Source organism: Antennarius striatus, chromosome 6 (genome assembly GCF_040054535.1).
Source record: "Antennarius striatus isolate MH-2024 chromosome 6, ASM4005453v1, whole genome shotgun sequence".
Lineage (NCBI taxonomy): Eukaryota > Metazoa > Chordata > Actinopteri > Lophiiformes > Antennariidae > Antennarius > Antennarius striatus.
Genome location: NC_090781.1, coordinates 19,273,139 through 19,295,304, shown reverse-complemented (window position 1 = coordinate 19,295,304; position 22,166 = coordinate 19,273,139). Strand labels below are relative to the sequence as shown.

The following is a 22,166-nucleotide window of genomic DNA, read 5'->3' as shown; positions in this document are numbered from 1 at the left end:
CCTTTCTAAACAATAATGACTCGGCCCAGCGGAGTAACACGTTCGCAAAATACTGATCAATGTTGGCACTTTCATGCTTAGCCTGTAATTGCACAATAAATGCATAATTGGTATTTATCAGCATATGCACGTGTATATTGTGGGCGATGTGGCAATGAGGCAAACAATCCCAGTCCCTTTTAAATGTCAGTCAGGTGCGACGTGCACTGCAACTGTATATACCCAAACTAAATACATCAGTTTTCTCTTTCAGCTTTTCAATTACGACCATGCATCACACCTGTCAGTCTGTGCTACATCCTCTTTCTCTCTCCTACAACATGTGTTCCCCCAAATGCAGTGATTAGAACTCCCACCGAAGCGTGTGAATGAATCACATGTGTCATTTTCACGAGGTGATTGTGATGTGCAGTAAAAGAAAAAAAAGAGAAAAAACTAGAGGTGGGTGTTTTAGTCTGCCTGTGTCTATTCTGATGCTGTGGCTATGAAAGACAAAAATAAGAGAGGGAGATGAAGAAGGGATGCGAGCCTGAAATAAACAGAGATTTCACCACCCTCTTTTGTGTACATAATGAGGAGGGATTATTCATTCATTTATTGCTCTTCTTTCTTCTTGTCCCCATTTTATCAGCTGACAGCTACAGGGAGCAGCTGTCACATGTTCTCTCATATTCAGATAAGGGAAGCTCGCTTGGAAAATAGTAATGCATGAGTCAAGGGCAGTGAATTAGACCCTTTTTATATTAAAATGTAATTACAGTGATGATTTGGTTCTGACTATATGCTCAAGGGCATATATGCATCTAATATTACTGCATAACCGCTTATAGGTGACACCACTGGGCCAATCTTGTATCTTGAATTTGCTGTTGATCTCACGTGCTGCGTGGGTTGTTGGTTTGTTTGTTTTTTTACATTAGGCATACTATCTGGAGTGTTGAATAATTCGGCCACCAGAGGCGTTTGACTTGCTCTGCTCAGCCGGAAGTGATGCAATCACACCGGCCCCATTTCCAGTGATATTTAAATCCTTTTCTGCGTGGATGGCCTGGCCAACTGGTAAAGCGCTTTCCCATCATGCATGCCCCGTTTTTGATTTGATTTGAAAGGAATGTTTGCGCGTATGTGTAAGTGTGTGGGTGTGCCGTTGTGCCATTTGATGTGATTTGTGAAGATGTGTGTGTGTATGTGTCTGTGGCCATCCTTCAGTACTTAATCCACAATCTGCCATCTGCCAGGGAAGAAATGTGTTTTTCCCACACTCAGCATTCTGAGTGGGGACCAGAAAAAAATGTTTTTTAGTTTGCGTCTACTCCTAATAGAGTTTTATTTTTGCTAATCTTTGGAAGAAAATCCTTTTCCTCATCCATCGTTTTGTCCGTATGACAAGCTTCTCATCAGTTGCTATGTAACTTTAAATCAAACAGGTGGTTCCCTCAGCAGTCATGGCTACAAGCGCATCAGCATTCCAGTGAATCAGTATGTAAAAAAACCCCACCTTTTCATTAGGTAGTTACATAACGTGGTCAAGAAAAATGATGTGAGATTAATTAAATCCACCCATTGTAAGATTAAAGTGTTGATTTCAGGCTGAATACAAATGATCTGGTTTTTTTCCTTTGATTCTGTTTCGGGACATTATGTTTCCAATCTCATGTGAAGTATTTCAAGAGTAATGACAGTTCTCCGGCTTCCTCCCACCTCCAAAAATATGCAGTTCAGGTGAACTGATCATTCCAAATTGTCCGTAGGTATGGGTGTGTGCATTTCTCTTTGTCTTTCCTGTGGCTCTGTCGTTGAGTGTCCCCCGCCTCTTACCCATAATTCTATTGGTATAGGCTCCAGCAACCCTTTTGACCCATAAAAGTGGAAAAAGTGGATAAGACAATGAATGATTTCATCAAAAATAAACTGAAGGCTAAATATTTTTTTTCTTCTTTTGATTCTGTTTAGGGACATTATGTTTCCAATCTCATGTGAAGTATTTCAAGAGTAATGACAGTGATGATCGCTATGATGATGATTGTCTCAGTTATTACCAAGCCACCTGAGGTGTTTATAATGATATTTATTAATTACAGTCATTGACTTTAATATGAAATAGCAGTCTAGTGAGTCTAAGTAGATTTTATCTTCTGAGTCTTGCCTCTTTTGTTGCTGATAAGAAAATACAGAATGTTTTTTTTTTTTTTTTTTACCTTAGTATCCATCTTTGGTTTCAAATATCCCCTCAGATCAATCACTGTCCTGGTTTTTTAATGAGCTATGCCTGATGCCTGAATTTCTTTGCTTAATTCTACCTTTTTTAAAAAAAATTCTTTGTTGCAGTCAGTCATGTTGCAGGATTTGCAGGCAGTAATTCTACATGTTTGAGGGATTTTAGTGCAGCACTGGAGGTGAGTAAAAGATATTAAATTGATAAATGGTTCACAGGAAAGAAGCCAATGCAAAAAATAAAAAAAAGGTGTTCTAGTTTTATGAAGCAAAAAGAGGAAAAAAACATCCATTCGAGGAAGACTAGCACAGAGCAAGTAAGCTTAAAAATATTTGCAATCAGATTTACATGGGCAACACTTGCTGGCCTCACCTTGACTGGACTAAATCACAGCATGGGGAGGTTATGTCTAAAACCTTTAGATACCTTCACATATTTGGACTAAACAGGAAAGCAGAGAATGTAAAGAATATTCCTACAAAACCTTATATACCTCAACTTTGGCTCTGTCATTGAGCGTCCCCCGCCTCTTGCCCACAAGTCCAGCAACCCAAGAAGTCTAAATAAACCTCCTGACAGAAAAGTCTATTTTAATTCATTTATTTTTCTATTGTGCAAACTTTTTGAGAATACAGTACTTTTTAAAAATAATTTTTCATGTGTGCAACAAGAGACATTTCTTCAGCGCCGTGCAGAAAGTCTAACAAGCATAGTGGGTTCTCAGCAGGCAAATATTTATGATTCACTGCTGAGAATGAACGAGAGACGATCAGTGAAAGTGAAGGCATCGCATGGCTGACGTGTAAAACATGTGAAATGGCTCATGACAAACAGGGAGGATTTTTATACCTTGTGACCGAGATATTCTCTTAATGAGAGTGGGTGTGTGTCAAATGCTGAAACCTGGCTGGGAAGATCTGGTCAGGTGGGGTGTCACTGTACTGTCAGAACCGTGTGTGTGTGTGTGTGTGTGTAACATGAGTTACTTCTTACTTGTCCGAAAGTTAAACAGGTTTTAGATTTCATCATAACTCACATCACCCCCCCCCCCCAAAAAAAAAAGATAAAAATGTTCATATCCATTCACGTTTGCCTTGTATGTGACATAAATCACCACACACCCCCTATGAAACAGTAATTAGAAATTACAATAATTTTCATCACTTCTGTATTGAGACAGTTTTTATTCCATGAGTTTTTATTATTAGTCACATTTCTATTTATAATGATTTTATTTTTATTGTGCATTTCAACCCATCCAGAAGAGGCAGATAGCCACCCACATGGAACCCATTTAAAGTCTGTCTGCACCGCTGTCACCAAATGCTTGCTGGGAGAATTCTGGATAGCTGTTAATGAAAGAGTCTAGTTTGGGTCTAGAACTAAACCTTGTGCTAAGGTTTAACACCCCCAGGATGGTTTGGCATCTTCTGACATCACATAATTTTAACAAAGTGTTGCTGAAACAAGTAATAAGATTTAATTGTTGTAATTGCTGCTTATTCAGGATTACATGTGGCCCTTCCATCAAACTCATGTGCCTGTTGATCGATTCTTATGGTGCAGATTTGGATGGATGGATGGATGGATGGATGGATGGATGGATGGATGGATGGATGGACGGATGGATTTACTTGACATGCAAAACATACTAAAAAGCACAAGCTTGCAAAGGTACTTCATATAATAGTATGTTAAACAGCACACACACACACACACACACACACACACACACACACACACACACACACACACACACACACACACATACACACACACACACACACACACACACACACACACACACACACACACACACACACGTCTGACTGTCTTTGAAGTTGTGTTTTCCTTCTCTGTATAGTGGTGTTTTATCTTTCTGCTTCCAGATTCATCTGCAGTATACTTCTGTCAGTCACTCCGGTAACAAAGACTCATTGTTACTGCAGCTCATTTAAAAGCATGTTGTCTAGCAAGACAGACTCTCTTTTATAATATCAGAAAAAGAAAAAAACAACAACATTGATCTATGGCTAATGAGATATCAATGAAATGCTCTGTGAAAAGTTCTGGACCACATTATTCTGCCTGTGGGAAAAGCGTAATGTTTTTCTTTATATGCTGGGGGATGGGGGCTTAGTGTCAGCTACACCTTGACCTTCGCTGAAGATACCAATATTTAGTTTAAAAATATCTGATTATTAGATGTTAGCCAATAGTATGTTTATACATGTATCTACATCTACATGTATCTACAGTATCTATTTTCCGTCCATGTGAGTCTGTTCTGTACATCCCATATACAGTTGTGTCCTCCAAGGCAGATGATATTTCACACTTGCTTACAGGAGCCTTAAATTTTAATATCTCATATTTGGTTTCTTTTAAATATGTATTTATCTATTTATTTTACAATTGTGACCTCATTAGAACTTCTCACCGCTCACATTCAAATGGTATGGTCCAAATATTTTCAAAAACCAGAAGGCCAGAATCCAATGATGCTTTATGTCCTACAGTTGTGCGTCTTATAATTGGGCCATTCAATCTGCTTATGTTTTACACTTTTATCCATATTTGTCAATGTCCATCTTCCCACATGTACCTATGGAAGGGCTTAATGTTTTCATTTCCAATTTTCTACTTTTTAATAAACTGCAATAATGCACTTATATACCCTTGCAGGGATCAATTAAGTATACTTCTTATTATTATTATTCTGGACAATAAACATAGCAATTAATGACTGAACCTAAAGATTCATCCATTGATCAAGAACCTTTTTTTTTTTAAGCGTGAGCCAAACACAAAGCATAAAAATAAGTGGAATCCTCTTGATATGTTAGGTAAAAGCCGAATCCGGCCTCTGGTGTTTGTCTGTCAAGGTGGTTCATAGGGGAAATAAAATATTACATTAACAAAAATTACGATCAAATCAAAGGAACCGTACAATCAAATTATTTTTTTTAACAGCTAAAGTAACTGATAAAAGCCAAGCCACTAAAATACTGATGTGAGGGCACAGTCTCTGCTTCTTTCCTTCTTTTTTATACATTGGGATTTCAGGATGAATTGGGGAATGAATCCAAATCAAGGTTGTCTGGTTCTGTTGGTACTTGTGAGTGGAGGGCTCGTTTGAACAACTTTTCCTTTTGAAAATTGTGTTCTACCTAATAACAGGGTCTGGAACAAATTGCTTCAAATTTTAACTTTTTGGAATCACTGAAACACAAAGAAACAAACCTGCGCCTGCCATTTAACAGCAACCTCATATGTAACGCAATTACTGTGAAAATTAATTATAGTGAGGCTTAATTGTTACCGTCACATTTTACTTTAGGTTGCATAATAGATGCCTGTGCCTTTATGGAAAAGTAATGGGATAAGACAAAGTACAGGTAGGCAGGCAGGTGAGAGGTACAATTAAAGTCTGACCCCCACCCCTCAAATCTGCTCACACGTTTCATGCATATGGGAAATGTGGGATCACAAAGGTCACCTATTCATTGAGTTTATGTGTGTTTCCAAGACGCACCAACCATTGAATCAAAGCATGTCTGGTTCTGAAATGTTTCATGTGTTTCCTCTATTAGTCATCACACAGACACACACACATGCGCACGCACGCGCACGCACACGCACGCACACACACACACACACACACACACACACACACACACACACACACACGCACACCACACTCTGGAACAGATGTTAGCTTGTCATTGATGCACACATGCCAGGTAGCAGAGATAAAAGATATAGATTCATAAGTCAGAAAGAAGGGAAACGTGACAGTAACATTGCAAAAAAGATTAAAAGAGAAGGATGAAAAGAAAGGGATTAAAGCATGAAATACAAAACAAATGAAAGCATGGACACAAAAAGAATAGAGGAGGACAAGTTAAAAAAATTAAAAAACAGGAAATAACCCAGGATGGAGTTCTGTCTAGACACTTTCATCTGTTATTACTTTTAAATGTTTTCCTGTGACTGCAGTGTCGGATCACATTAGTTGATACAACTAGACACTCGACAGTTGCGCGAGGTTGCGAAATGTATTAATTATTATTGTGGTTGTCACATTCATTTCAATTCATTGTGTTGAATAGTGCAGAAAAACAAAAACTCGGTTTCAATGAGCTTGTGATGTGAAACAAATAGAGAGCATTTAGAAACTCAAAAAGTGTGAGAGTCATCTAAATAGTTTAATGTTCAAAATGATTTACAGGATAATTTAATGGCATTGTACCAACATGGGATCAAATATTATCATTTATCAGTAGTAGTGTGTTCAGGCTCCGGTCCTCCACATAATCTCGAAACGGTCATCCACAAAAACAGACGCTGGTGTGGCATCTATGATCAGCTCCTGAAGACACAAGAAGAATGCTTTTTAGTGTGAAATACTAATACTGCTGGAATAATAATAATCTATATTTCCTCTGGGATTATTAAAGTATCCATCTATCTATTTCGCTTGTCCCTCCATTAGTTAGTTAGTGGGCATGCATGTTACAGGCTGTCGATCAAAGCACAGGGAGAGTAAAATATGAGGGTAGATCAAAACACAAGGAAAGTAAACAGTAGGGTTAACTGTATATACATATATAGAATAAATTCAATATGGTAGGAAACTGTACGTGCCACTGTTGCAGGCACACAGAGATGGCGGCTGTTGCGTGTTCCCACCCTTCTCCTTCAACTGAAGGGACAAGATTAATACAGCACTACGAAGGCCAACACTGACAGGTGTCAGACGACATAAGGATAATTGATCCACAATCGATAGGAAAGAGCCTTTCAAAAGAGTAACAGAGTAAATCAACCTGTTTGGTGCACAAAGTTCTACGTCTACGAAATGCCAACAGATACTTATGAACATAGGTCTTTACGTAGAATTGGGGATTCCATATCAAATGAGAAGATACCGGCAGTCTGGCTTGGATCTACCCATGTATTTTACATGGGTCCGGCAAGTTATTAATATATTTTTATGTTTGTCCTGTCACACCTGTGCCTGATCTGATTTTATACTACTGTATTGTAAAGTCAATGCATATGTAATGTATGAACAATAGAAAGAGCATCCCTGCTGAAGGTATCTCTGTACAGTCTACATCTCAGGGCGTCTCAGCTGTGGTGGACCCCTGCCTCTATGGATCTGGTCCTCAGGGGGTCTCTTCCTGATGGATCATTGTTCTGACACGCAGTATTTCACACATTTCAGTCTTGTCTCAACATCAACAGCATCCATCCCCTCATGAGGCCAGCTTGCGTCTCAGATGTCTAACATCTCAGTGGACGGTTTGAAAACTACATCTGCTGCTGCCTCTCAGCAGCTGCTGTCTCACCTGCACAGGTTTAAAGGTCTGTGGCTGTGGCTGGCCTCTTTGCCTCCTCATCAAAACAATTGCACTTCCATCACATTCTATCTGTAACACCTCCTTCAAGTTGTTTTTTTTTTAAACTTTCTTTTCTTCAGAAAACATGGGGAATATAAGAAAATGTGACAAACATCCCCTTCCACTGTCTTCTGTGCTTTGCTTCTTTTTTTAAAGGAATACAATCCCTTTTCATTCATGCCACGTGAACGACATGGAGGTCCGCAAACATTGAGGAAGCCTTGGATAATTCATGTGATGTGATATTCCATGTGACTCTATAAAGAGGCCTGTATAGATTCAGAGTAGAAACGTATAAGTACATTCCCTCCACACTGTATTTAAATGAAGTAGCAGCTGCTTAGCAATTCCTTGTTACTTTATCAAATAAAATCGATGGATGGATCGTTTCGTACTGAACATCTACTTATTAGCATGTGCCTCAGTTCTCTCTCCTTCGTTCTTCGTTCCCTCCACCTCTCATACTTGCAAATTTATGTCTTTCGCCTCCGCATCTGTTTTTTGTCTCTCTAACACTGTCCGTCCTTACCTTTCCTCTAAACAATCTTTCTGATAATTCATTATTCTCCACGCATCCTTGCATCCACAGCACACACACACACACACACACACAAACACACACACACAAACACACACACACACACACACACATCGAAAACCCCTCCATCACTGACTGTCTCCATCTGTAATTCTTGCTGTTTTTTCTTGCTTCACTCTGTCCGTTGTCTTCTAGAGCAGTAAATCAAAAGATTTCGAGGCTTTTTTTCACTGACTGTTATTTATGGAGCTGTTGTAGCGATCATTTTCATTTCTCCTGATAAGTGTGCTGAGTACACAACCTCGACAAGAATATTTTATCACAAGCTAAATGAGTAGAAGGGAATGACACATCCTATCTGTTTAAACTTGGCCTCTCCTTTCCTGTTTCACTCTTTTAGGAGGTAAAACTTCACCCAGCCTCGACCTCGGAAATGTTCATCTTTCATTATAAGATAACGCTGATCTCTATCATCTTACTTCTATGATCTACCAGAGCTTTGTCTTGCCTCCAGTTTGTCCTTGTGTGACCTGAGCTAGTCTTTTTCCAGTTTTTGCCACCCATATTCTGGCTTTGCGGTTTCTCCTTAAAGTTTACAAAACCCTAAAAGCCCTGTATAAAAAAAGCAAATATTTTAAGCCAAAAATTACAGTTGATCTTGACCTTTTACGGAAGACAATCAGACTATGAGACTCCCACGTCCCCTGAAGAAAATTTCTACGTCTAAAACAAAAAAATCTATCATTTTATTTAAGCTCAATTTGAGAATCTAGTGTGTTTTCTGTCATTTATGGTCATGATAGTTTCTCTTCTCTCTCCCTTTCTATAAAGTTCAACTCAACATGCAGACGAGTAAAGAAAAGAAAGATAAAGTGAAGACATTGCAATGAACAGTTAGCTGACATGCTAACAGCCTCTTTTCACTCGCAGTTTCATTCGGATAGAGAGACGATGTGGTTGAGCAATCTTCCATAAACCAAGATGGCTCAAGAGTACAGGCGACTGCACAAAATTGAAGTCCTTGGACAAATGAATCATCGTGTAACAAATACGTAACTGCACCTTGTTTCTCCATTACAGTCCTTTCTGTTCATCCATCACGGTAGATGATGGAGGGAGAGAGAGAGAAAGACAGAGAAAGAGAGGGAGAACAGACGTTTTATATGAGCAGCTTTAAAATTGCTGCCCTGAGTCAAGTCGTTGGATCTGCGCTTGCAACAAAACAAAAGTGTCAGAAGAAAATGCAGACTTGATTACAGCTATTAGTTGACAAAGTGTGGATCAGCAGGGGTTGGGTTGAGAACCTGTGTTGTTGTTTTTTCTCTGTCTCTTTTTTGTTGTTTTTTGCAGGGACAGTTTTTTGACTGGCAGGAAAAAGCTCGGTCAACTTGAAAGGTGGGGTGGGTTTATGAAATTTGTGCATGCAGTGATGAAAGATGCTCACTGAGCTATGATATGAATGTGCACAGTGAACTATTAAATGCAATGACACTGATGGTATGCATGTTAGACAGCGATTAATATGTTTCTTCTGAGGTTATTAGAGCATGAATGGGTTGCATTGGTTTTTTTTGTTTTTTGAGATGCAGCAGAATTTGTATGCTGATACTCATCGCTGTCACTGCACCATTACCGTCAAAGTTCCCCAAAGCATCTGGCAGATGCCAGATTGGCGTTTATGTTAAAAACATCCAGAATGTTGATTTGAAGAAAATTCCTCCCATAGAAATTACATTTTTAGCATTCTTAAAAGGATCTTGGATGTTTTGTTCTGTATACTACACCACATATGAGTAAAATGAGCAGACAGTGCCATGCATCGTGTCCCTGGTGCACAACAGTTCTACGTCGGACCTGCAGTCTCCAATTCAGACAGCAAGGGTGTCTTCCATAAAATAATTAAAGAATCTGTCAAGTGTCGCCTGGAGCTACGTGAGAGGAGTCGTCACAGGAAAAGCCAGGTGTATATGCTCATCTGTATTATTAGCGTAACCTCCAAACCTATATCATAGACATGTTGTTTTTAAATTTGAGAAATGATGTGCATTCTAGATATTTTTAGTAAATTCCATTCTGCCAAGATGGAAATTTTATCTGAATTACAGCAAATTTTTCTTGAACCAGTTCATCACAATGCCTAGCCTCTTCTAACAGGAGGAGTCACCGAAACAGAAAGCTAACAGATACGTATGTGTTTGACGAGCTGAAGATGAGCTGGAACAATCGAGCTAGAGATAAATGGGAAAGGAGTAGGTGGAGATAGAGGGGGAGACCACGTACAATGGGCTACACTCATGAACAACAAGGCTGTAAATTTACATTCAAACTACTGTTAAAAATGCAGTATTCCCACAAACTGGTACTTCAATATTTTTTTGTGCATAGGGTTAAGCATTTTTGTTACAGCAATAACACATAATTACATCATCAATTATGTCATGACTAAATTTATTCTAATAAAAAATATCCCCGAACCCTTCTGACCTGAGTGTCAAGGTTGTGCTCCGAGGTGAGGGGACGCGACGTATCTGCATGTGTTAAGATCACCTCTGTGATCTTAACACTACCTACTCCCCAAATCTTCACCACGCCCATAATCAATCGATCAGCAGGGGCCAGGCCTTTGTGGAGGACCTGGTTGGACAATGTGTTCTGGAGGTGAAAGCATTGGAATAAAAGTGATTAAGAAGGTCAAATACATGAAAAACAAAAATATTACACTTTATTCATATGAAACTTCATCTAGGGGAAGCTGAACGTGAGTATTTTTTTTTCTGCTTACATTCATTTAAGACACTGAAAAACTTCAACACTTTACTTTTATCAATCTTCGACAGTTTGTCCCAATATGTCTCATTCTGTAGGAACAAGACTCAAGCAGGGCTGCAGACACACACACACACACACACACAGACACACACACACACACACACACACACACACACACACACACACACACACACACACACACACACACACACACACACACACACACACACACACACACACACACACACACACACACACACACACACACACACTTTCAGATATCCATCCAAAATGGCATACAATCTGCTAATCTGCCAGGCAGCACTGGCCTCATTGCCCAACTTATCCTCATCTTCTCACATCTGCCTGTAACCCCCCCCTACACACACACACACACACACACACACACACACACAGTTTCTCTCCCTTTGGCTGTCAGACAGTCTGCCTGTTTTATCTCTGTGTGAAATTGCTTTGGAATGAGTCTGATGGTAGGCAGAGGACAGCCACAGATGTTTGGCCATGGTTGTAGTATGTGGGTATGTTTGTATTGTAGATGCATGTATATATGTGTGTGTTTGTTTGTGTACTTATGATTAAATGTGTGTTCATTAATATGTGTCTATGTGTGACTGTGTGCCTCTGCTTGGCTGCGAGCAAATACTGTTGGGTTAGTCCCATTAGTCCCAGTGATTAGGGAGTATATCTCCTGTTGACTCAAACTGTGATCAAGCCCTGGCCTGGTTAACACTCGCCTCTCACTGAATTTTGCCTTAAGACTTAAGCCCATGCAACACAAACAACACTTAATGCATTATGTTTTTGGGTTTTTTTGGACATGCACTGTCAGCAGAGGTGCAAACTCAATCTTTCTTTTTAGCTAGTCATCTGATAATGTCATGTCTCTGCAAAAAAGTTAAAGTAACAATAATATATAGTTTCATTCTCCCTGTGGGAATATTTATTTCTGGGCTGAGCCCATCCCTAAGGAGCAGTGGGCAAAGATGAGCCTCAGGATATACAGTACATGCATGCAGATCGCAGGGGACCTGAGTATTCCAAATGTGTATAAATGTATAAACTTGCCTTTATACTTGTTTGTTTGTTTGTGTGTGTGTGTGTGTGTGTGTGTGTGTGTGTGTGTGTGTGTGTGTGTGTGTGTGTGTGTGTGTGTGTGTGTGTGTGTGTGTGTGTGTGTGTGTGTGTGTGTGTGTGTGTGTGTGTGTGTGTGTGTGTGTAGAGATCTGATCATAAATATGAGTGGAAATTTGTGCAAAATTTAAACAACAGAGATACACAGTGATGTACATAAACACAAACCACAGCTGCTCCACTCATGATGTCATTTTGGTGCCGTGAAAATAATGTGCACAACAAAAACCTCACAACTGATGAAAACGACATTGTGACTTCATTAAGGCTGTCGGCTTGGCGGAGGCACTCAGCTCTTAATGTTTTAGAGAACAAAAATCCACAAATGGACTCTATCTTTCCATCCAAAGTGACTATCTGGTTAAAATTGTTTGAATAATGGAAATGTTGCATTGACACGCGTAGGAAAGCTAAACTGTATATCAAAGTCAATGAGGAAAACAGGCCAATGAAAATGCTGTATAAAATCAAAAAATGTGTTTTTAAAGTGTGGAATTATCACAGCCCAAAGGGGTGAAAAGCTACATTCACAAAAGTGAGAACAAATTCTGTGTTGAAGGTTTGCAGTGTCTAAACTGTCATTTGTCTGCTATTCCAGCGTCCCATTGAATGTCATCCTATAGTTTATTCAACAGTTGCACGGCATCAAGAGCAACACAAATAAAAAAGAACGACAGATGAGTCATGGACAGGACCGTCATCGATCCTTGAACTCACCTTAGCAGCTGAAAAGCTGGTCAGTAGATATTTTTTGTTACCAACTGTGTCTGAAGAGAAAAAAATAACACGCAGAGTTAGAAAAAGGGACAAGAAAATGATTGTTACCACCTGAATAAATGACAAATGAATGAGAGCTGAATGAATAAATGAATATTGAGTTATTCAGAATTATAGTATTTCACAATTTATTTGACTGACTGGATAGACAAACAGCTGAAGAGTCAGATCAGACTAAAGGGGAATTAAATAATAACTAGGTGCCTAAGTGGAAAAAAAAAAAGATTATAATAGTGACTGGATGAAATGTTTTTAGCAATAAATAACTATAAAGAGGTACTAATAGTCTGTAAAACTAGTAAAAGTAAGCCAAGAGTACTGTAAAAATATAATATTCTACCATAGTCAGAAAATTTATGAGAAACATTAAAGGGAAAAATGAAAACAAATGGCTAATGTGTGTTTTTTATCTTTATGTTATTAATATTGGACTGGATATGAAATCCAGATCGTACTATTATGACTGTGAAAGGTGGAGTTCATGTTATTTATTTATTTATTTATTTATTTATTTAGACAATGCCACCTCAAATTCAAACTGCAAATTTCTTGAATAAACAAAAGTTAAAGGACATATAATTTTTTACTCCATTTGTAATAGTAAAATCAAATATTCTTGCATCAAAAATGGCATAAATTGTTGAAAATCAACAGCCCATTAATGTGCCAGCTAGTCTACTCATCACTTCAGTTACTCTTCTTTCGTATTTATGTTTGGAGCACAACAAACGAAACCCAACCCAACACTGATCCCACAATTCATTTGACAATCTATTCAGTATTGGGAATATCACCTTTTATTATTGATTGCCGAAATGAGCTCATCCCAGAACCAAACCGGTTAAATGAATGCAGGAATAACTGAGGAGTGACTAAAGTGCAGATGAGTTCCTCTGACTGACAGCAGGGTAAACAGCGAAGCCTCTGAAGCGAAACAAGCAGAAGTCAAGAAAAGCAGATAAAAGAGGAGGAGGGAAGCCATAGTTAGACGAACAGCAAGCAAAAAAGACGTAGAGAGGCTACACTGCATACAGACTGGAAGACGCAAAAGAGAGAAGCGAGCGAGGAGATAAAAGACGAGTGATGGAGAGCATATCTCCAGGCAGCGACACGGGGAATTACTGTAATAGTTTCTGTCACTCCCCTTCTCTGTCATTCCTCGTTCTCTCTCTATCTCCCCATTCTCTTCTTTGTCCTAACACAAACATGCCTTTCACAGAGGAGTGCATCTTCTCAAGGAAACGCTTCAGAGACCAGATTCTGTGTGCGTGTGTGTGTGTGTATCTGTGTAACTACATCTGCTTTCTCATACAACGCAAGAATTTCAGGTGACTGAGGCGACGGCGCCCACACGCATCGTCATTCCTGATTTATAAAACTGATCCTGTAGAAGTAAAATGATGCTGGATGTTATTTGAACAGTTGTGTTGACATTTTTATCTGGAAATGACAAAAATTTTGAAAAACCCCAACATGAAGTTAAGTCCTTATTGGCACAACTATTTGGTAAACGGGTTCTGTGTTACTTGGAAGTAATTTTCTTAATGAGAATAAAAAGGAGTGTGTGATGGGCCTGTGTGTGTCCCAGGATTAGAAAGTATGCTAGAGTTTGCTAATTAGCATAAACCCAAATCACAGACTGGATAGTTAAGAACTTTTATTTGTGATCCGATTATGAACCCTGAACAAAAAAAACATACAAATATTTTGTTATGTGTGTGTGTGTGTGTGTACGAGATACCCTTTTGCTCACCTATTCCTTCTCCGTCATCCCAGAAGAGTGATCCTTGAGCGTCGCCGCGGTCGCTCAAGGCAACAGTCAGTCCTAAAGGATTCCTCCGACTGAAACAAAAGAGATGGAAATAGCATATTGCTAAAGGACAACATCTATTTATACCTGCTGCCGATGACTAAAACATTAACATTCCTGCTCCAGGCGTCTACCTGATCTCCCTGCTGCTGCAGGTCTTAACCACCCTCCACCTGTCTCTCACTCTCAAAGCTTCTCTTTCTTGAACACCAGTCGACCAACAAACACTTCCAGTCATACTTGACACATTCTTGAAAATACACACTGATCAAACTCCTACAGCAAACTCTTTATTTGCACAGGCATTACAAAAAATTCACGCTCTTCACAGCGATATTTCAGTGCGTGATATCAGCTGTAATGTGCATGCGTTTACCTGTAATCTGTGTTGTTCTCTGGGTTCTGCCATGGAATGATAGAACCCCCTCTGATGTGAAGATTAATATGGTTCAAAGGTGTGGGCATGTTGAGGAATTCACCCCGCACTCCAATGTCTTTAGCCTGACGGCAATAGCAAGGATTAAATATTAAATCACTAGAAATACTGCAGGCGGTTCAACTTGACAAAATATGGCAGGTACTCCTATTTATTTTATTCAGTAATTTGAGGGAAATTGACGTCTATGTACCACAAAGCATGCAGGGAAATGTATAACCCAATTCATTCTTTGCAAACTGTTTTTTTATATTCCACCCCCCCCCTATCTCTGACAGCTTGTCCACATCTGTTTGACCGGTTTAAAGGGGGTAACCGCCAATGTACGGCACTCCCCAATTTATGTTGTAGTTTCTCGTGTTTCCTTTGGCTTTATAATGCTGGCAAACAGATGGGAAGTCCCATGGATAGAAAGAGTGATCTGAGGTTTGTTTTGTCATCAAGGAACCTTCTGCTGTTGTTGAGCGGCGACTCCTTCATGGTGTTGTTAAAAGTGTCTTAATATCTTGTTGTCATGTCTTGTTTTTGTCCTGGTGGTTTGTTTTATTTATTATAGTTATAGATTATAGATTTTACTTTTGTAAAAATAATTCATGTCCCAAAAGCTGTGCTGTATGTTTTCAACATATTACAATGAAAAAAAGATTGTAAGAATATTGTCAAATGACTATAAATTAGACAAATACTAATTAGACAATTGTTTATAGCTGCTTCTCATATAATAGATGAAATTATTTTTATATGTGAAGTATTTTAATTGGTGGTATTTTCATGAGAATAAATGTAATTGTGTTGGTATATGGACTCACCGTGTGGAAGTCATACCAACGTTCATTAGGAACGTAGCCGACCACATGCCTGGCTCCCTGTCAATTACAACGTCATTACATCACAAGAAATGCAGAAACACAAGAAGAAGACATCTATTCTGTGTGTGTGTGTGTGTGTGTGTACCTCGTCGAGGGCGGGGGTGATAAGCAATGCAGGTCCCCAGAGGAACTGCTTGTAGATGTCCCATGTAGTGGCATCATTCACAAACCTGCAACGACACAGACTCCGTCACGGCCGACTAGAAAACATGTTACCGAGGCTTTTTTCTGTGTTTGCAGCCCACACTGCTATCCAACCAGTCATTCAGAATTCAATGGCTCGTAGAGACAAGCAGAATAACCCTGCCAGACTCACCCTTCCAGTTCCTTAAATACCATCTGTGACTTTAGAGGAGTCTCTTAAATTAATGAAATTAGTCTATTTTTTTTTTTCATACAGTTCTGCACATCCCCATCTGCAAGCTGCCAAGTACAGCCTCAGACATGTACAGTTGGTTTCGAAACCGTCTCACTGGAATTAACAGTAAGTTCCTCTTTCAAAGGTTTCTTTATGGCAGTTGGAAGGGGCTAATTTCTCTTACCTTGTCGAAAAATTCAAATATGCAGCAACTAATGAGGGAGGCATTGGTGGTAAAAGTTTGACAACAAGTTGAACGTTAAAAGTCTGGCAGTAAAAATCTGTTGGTTGAAAGTTTTTTTTTTCTTCCAGCAGTCGTCACATGTGACTTCATATCAATGAGGAAAATCAGATTATCTAGACAGAAAATCAGGAGACGGGATCCATCGTGGTATCGTGTAAAGGGTTAGGTTTGGGGACATTACAGGTGATAATTGAACCACGGCGTTTGTGCTTGTGTGATTTTGGTGCTTACTCGTGCAAGAGTGGTCTAACTACTGTGCTTCCTTTGGTGTGAGCTTCAAACATCAGTGTATAAAGGTATGGCAGGAGGGTGTAACGGACGTTCAGGACGTCCCGGGATGCCTCAGCAAAGGTAGAATTCCAGGCAACAGGATCTTGCCTCTGTTGGGAGAAATTTAAAAGCAGCATTAAGAGAAGTTCCAATTAGATCCAATTACTGCAACAGGGCACACAACTTCACTCCAATCATCATCCGCTTACTGACGGACAAATGACATCTCGTTCACGACATCTCATCCATCCCTGTTTAATCGAGACATGACAACAAACCAATGACTTTTGTTGATTTAGACTACTTTGGTTGACTTTTCAAGTAAACTTTCACATAAAAAAACAGTAAACGGAGCTTTAAAGTATGGAAAAAACTAGTGTATACCTATAACCACCTAACCCATTATCATAGTGAATCTTTTCCACCCGATACACAAAAATATGAGGTAATAAACTATCCCTTCCCAACCCATCGTGCAATATATTTGCACGATTGTCAGGAATGAGGACTGAGACAAGGACAGAGGCTAGACTGAATGCTGCTGCACACTCCAAGGTGCTTATCATGCTGCCAGAGCAGCGAAGCACTCTCATTCTGTTTCTGTCTCTTTGTCTTTCTCCCCTTTCCTGGATCGTCCCAACATCCCTACACAGTAATGGAGGGGAGAATTTAGTCTAAACAACCAGAAGACATTATCCAAACTGTTTCTGGTTGATTAGCTGCAAAACTATTAACTCGTCATTACGAGAGAAATGAACTCTCCCTGTTCGTTATTTGTCAAACAATTTCTTTGACTCAGAGATAGACAGGAAGATGAGATTGGTTGGAGAGTTTATTTTCTGTCCTTAAACTTTTACGTCCAGAGGTTTTTTATTCTTGAAATGTGATTAAAAAAATAGAAGAAAGTAAAAAAACAAATGTTAAAGACCATCCAAACTCTTTAATAGAGTCACATGTGCTTGGTTTCTGCATGCAGCAATCAAAAGTAGTATCTATGAATCAGTATTGGTGTGTTTGTTGTGCTTATCAGACTTTCCCCAAAATGACAGGAGGACAACCTGTTTCAGAAATTTAAAAAACAAAAAAATTCAGACTACCTGTACAACACCCACCGTCTGACATTTTACATGTAGCTGGAGACAAGCGCTCATTTTTGGAGCGAGCAGATTTGCAGTTCCAATACGCTTTAAAAGCTCAGTATATGGTTGGCTTCTCTCAGTTACAAGCAGAGATGCACCCAGACAAGGCTGTGTCGGAAAAAAAGCCAGCAGAGTGTGAATGTATTACTTTTAAATTTGCCTGCTGTGAAACAACAATTGTGCCTTTCCTATCTTGTCATTGTGTTCACAGCTGTGAATCTCTCCTCTTTGGATTTCACAACATGCTGAAAGTTAATAACTTTAAAATGTTACCATGCATGAGGAGAGACAGAAGGCAACACTTGCTGGTTTGTAGCCTTCCAGAAATACCCGAATGGCTTGAATGCAGTTACATTATTTAATGATGACCGAACTATTCTATCCCATATTGTATTGACATTTACTGCATTTTAATTGGCGATGGGTGACCTTTAAGACACAAGGACAAAAGGACAAGACAAAAGAACAATAATCAGTCCAGTTGATTACACAAATGCGCACAAAAGTACAGGATGATTAGGATTTTCATCCGAAGTGTGTCATCCTATGACACTGTGCGTGAACATGTGTCTTTGTATGCACCGTATTCATATGATTGTGTACACACTTGTGTCGATTTTTTTGGATTTTGAAAAAGATATCTTTTTTTTTTTTTTAAATAAATAAATCACCAGAGATCAATACGTTGACAGACATTTCTTCCAAACCACAATTTAGCTGGGTCACATTTGATAACCGTTATTACCTGTAGCCGGTGGTACCAAAGTCCAGATACTGGATGAATACAGAGCATTTCCATTATCGTGTGACCCACAGAGTTCACCAGATTATTATTAAATTTTCTACGGAAAGGTGCCAGATTGTAATAACCTAGAAACCCAGGAGTTTTTCTGCATACCTCCCATTTGATGAGTAGCAACCCTCCTTTAGCACCCTCATGCTTTACACGATTTGCTCACCAGGAAGTAATTACCATCGTAAATTGCAAGTGCGTGACAGAAAGAACAACTGATCAACTGAATTTGAATGTGTACGTTATAGGTGGCTTTGCTTTCATAATTTGAGGGGACAGATTGAGTTATCCTACATATCCCAAACCAAATCAGTTCTGACAAACTATCCGTAGTTGGGGCACTGGCTTCTGCCGGTTTTGTTCCGTAAAGTTCAGGCTTTATTTATATTTAATTACTTTCAAATGCAGTTTGACAAGTTTCCTTTTTTTTTTCTTCTTAATCTTAATTCAAATTATCTGTCATGTTGAAAGTAGATGTGTTATGCCCAAGGGTTGTAAGATAAAATATGGAGTGAAGTTGATTGAATTTGCCTTGTTAGTTAGTAATTGGCAAAAATGAATTAATAGAGAACTTATTGTATCCAAAATAACATCATAAAGAACAATGTATAATGGAAACATAATACATTGTTTTAGGCAATTGATAAATTTGTTGTGGAGATAGGGATGTTATTCTGAAAACACTTAATTTTGCTGAGAAATAGTAACTGACCAGAGAAGCAAAATAGTCAAGCTAGGATTCTGACAACCAGTGGCTCTGGCAAAATTGTGACGAGTCAGATTTTATTACTATACTAGAATGTTTTGTTATTTTACAATTTGAGTTGTATTTTTGTTGTATGTCCTGTCGGACTGTATAGTTAAAGATGAAATGTTTTTATATGTAGCTAAACATGTAACATGAAGGCAGATTTAGGTTAGCGCTGTACCTGTTCCTTCCAATTATGTCACAAAAGCACTAAGACATACAGAAAAAACAACAAAACTACACTCCTGCCTGGGCTGCATTTGATGAATCTGTTCTAAATGAGACGTGTCGTGACTTCAAGCGCTGCTCTTGCACCCTGTTGACTTCTTCACTACAAATCTGCATATACAGTTGCATGGTGCAAAGGAATCCCCCAGATACCGCTGCACTCAAAAAGACCGTCCTCAAAGCAGATCCTTTGTGGAAGCTGACAATTCCGACAAAGGGGCAGACACACATTGTTAGCGCTGTGTCTCACCTGACATTCATTCAGGGCATTTTTTGCAAAAGGCTATAGTCAATAGAGGGTAATCAATCAAAAAAAAAAAAGGGAAAAAAACCCTTTTGTTTTATGCTTTCAACATTTAGTCCCACTTAACAGTTATAGTGCTACCTGTTGGGCCCCCAAGGTACTTGAACCGCAAAAGGGTGGATTGATGAAGACATGAGAATCAGGAATGCTGCAGAAGAGAACATATCTTGTGAATATCATCTAATTTTATGGTCTCATTTATTGGTGGAAAAAGGCCTTCGAACAGACTTGAATGTAGACAGTTGTGTGTACGTGTGTCTTTTTCACATGCCAAACGTTAAGGAAAAACAAGGTTATCTGAATACGGCGACCCTTCTCATTGTTTCTCTCCTCCACCTCTACGTCTAGCTTGATTTATCTGTCTGGACTATACTCCCTCGCCCATCTCATAAAGCTTTTGACTTTCTGTTTTTGCACTCCGGACTTCACAGCCACAGAAAAAAAAAAGAAAAAAAATTAAAAAACATATTAAGACGAACACCACGTCCCTTCGGGTGAGTACCAATATACAAGACTCAAACACGGCGACCCTTTTGAAACAACGGTGCAGACTTTAATTAATTTTGCATTGTTCTCATATGACTGCGAACTCGGCAGAATATTGCTGGTGCAGTAAAGTTATTTCAAGGTCAACACCGAGTTGTCTGAGGGCAGAGAGACACCGGCATGGCAGAGCTACGGGAATGACTCTGCAAAAACTCCCCCCTCTCTTTCTCTTTCCGCTGGCGCTGACCTTGCATCCCTTCCAGCCTGGTGTGTGCCGTTAATGCATTGTTGTCAAATGCCTGGTTAAGCAGGATGGGGGTGGGTGGGCAGGGGGGGGGCTTACAGTTGCTAACTGGTAAATGATTGGGGATTTTACAAGGCTGGCAGTAGAAATAATACAGTTTTTACAGCAGATTACGCATATATTGGATTTTTATTCCTTATTCCTTCCATCACTCAGATAGAGTTTGTGTGAGTTTGTTTCTTCACCTGACTCGTTTGACACAATCACAGAGGATTCAAAGTCTGATAATTGTCACCCATCTCATATTGCCTTCCAAATCCACACCATTTAGCTTGTTGTATTGCCATTTTCTTTTATCCTTCGATTTTATCTCTCATGATTTTCCTCTTTCTTCTGATGGCAGCTGATGAACATCTCTAACCTTCCCTTTTCCTTTATCTGTCAGTTTTTCACATCCCCTCTTGTTCTTCTAATGCTTCTTTGTGTTAATACCTTTCCTTTTGTCCCACCAATACTGTTAATCCCCCTCACTTCTTTTCACTCCCTGACTCTTTTTTTTTAATGCTGTCCCTCTCTCCAGGGCTCTTACATGTTTGCAAGCCATGATTAAATGATTGGAATCATGGGATGGAAGGGTGTGTGGAGTGGAGGTAAGTTGGTGTGGAATGGTGCCCATATCACCTTGAGAATTCAATTACATCCCATTCCAGGGTGTTAAAATCACACGCACACACACACACACACACACACACACACACACACACACACACACACACACACACACACACACACACACACACCTGTGTCCTGTATAGTATTGCAGAATCCAATGCAGAGAAAGTTCATCCAGTGAGATCGATCTCCGGACGGGCGTTATTGGATTTCTAAGATGTGTTCCAACACTCTTAAAGGTCAGCGCTCGAATGAATGCCACCGACACTACCACAACAAACAGGTCTGTCTTTTTGTGTGTTTGTGTATGTCAGGAGAAGATAAAGAGAGAGATGGAGGACATAACAAGATTTTTTTGGAAAACAAAAGCTGCTGGTGAATGCAATTTTTTTTATGGCAATACTCCCACAACTTGAATGTCAGAGCTTTTTGGCTCTGTTTTGATCAACAGTCAGTAAAGGTGGGAGAGGACTGGACTCTTAATTTTGTTCAGTTGTTTATGTAGAAAATTTGGAGCATGCAACCAACTCTGTGTTCTTTTTGAGTTTGTAGAACTGCAGACTTGTTCTTTCCACACATATATCTCTAAGGATATGGGAGTGAATGCTGAATTCCCAGCATTAAATAAAAACTTGTGGCTAAAAACATGCAAAACAATTTCAAAGATCATCATTCAGGACAATTCGAATGCTAATAAGCAGCAATGGTG

The 22,166-nt window shown here is 39.3% G+C and overlaps 1 protein-coding gene across 1 annotated transcript in view; it reads right to left on the bottom strand.

Annotated features, from left to right (window-relative positions):
* Positions 1 to 6,420: 6,420 nt before the first annotated feature.
* Positions 6,421 to 22,166, bottom strand: part of si (sucrase-isomaltase) — a 52,811-nt gene continuing 37,065 nt past the window's right edge. Inside the window, exons 40-47 of the mRNA XM_068317201.1 lie at positions 16,805 to 16,953; positions 16,057 to 16,141; positions 15,912 to 15,968; positions 15,043 to 15,167; positions 14,610 to 14,698; positions 12,797 to 12,846; positions 10,643 to 10,810; positions 6,421 to 6,587 (exon numbers count right to left, since the gene is read on the bottom strand). Coding sequence (XP_068173302.1) covers positions 6,510 to 6,587; positions 10,643 to 10,810; positions 12,797 to 12,846; positions 14,610 to 14,698; positions 15,043 to 15,167; positions 15,912 to 15,968; positions 16,057 to 16,141; positions 16,805 to 16,953 — 801 coding nt within the window. The 3' untranslated portion in view covers positions 6,421 to 6,509. The remainder of the gene's footprint in view (positions 6,588 to 10,642; positions 10,811 to 12,796; positions 12,847 to 14,609; positions 14,699 to 15,042; positions 15,168 to 15,911; positions 15,969 to 16,056; positions 16,142 to 16,804; positions 16,954 to 22,166) is intronic.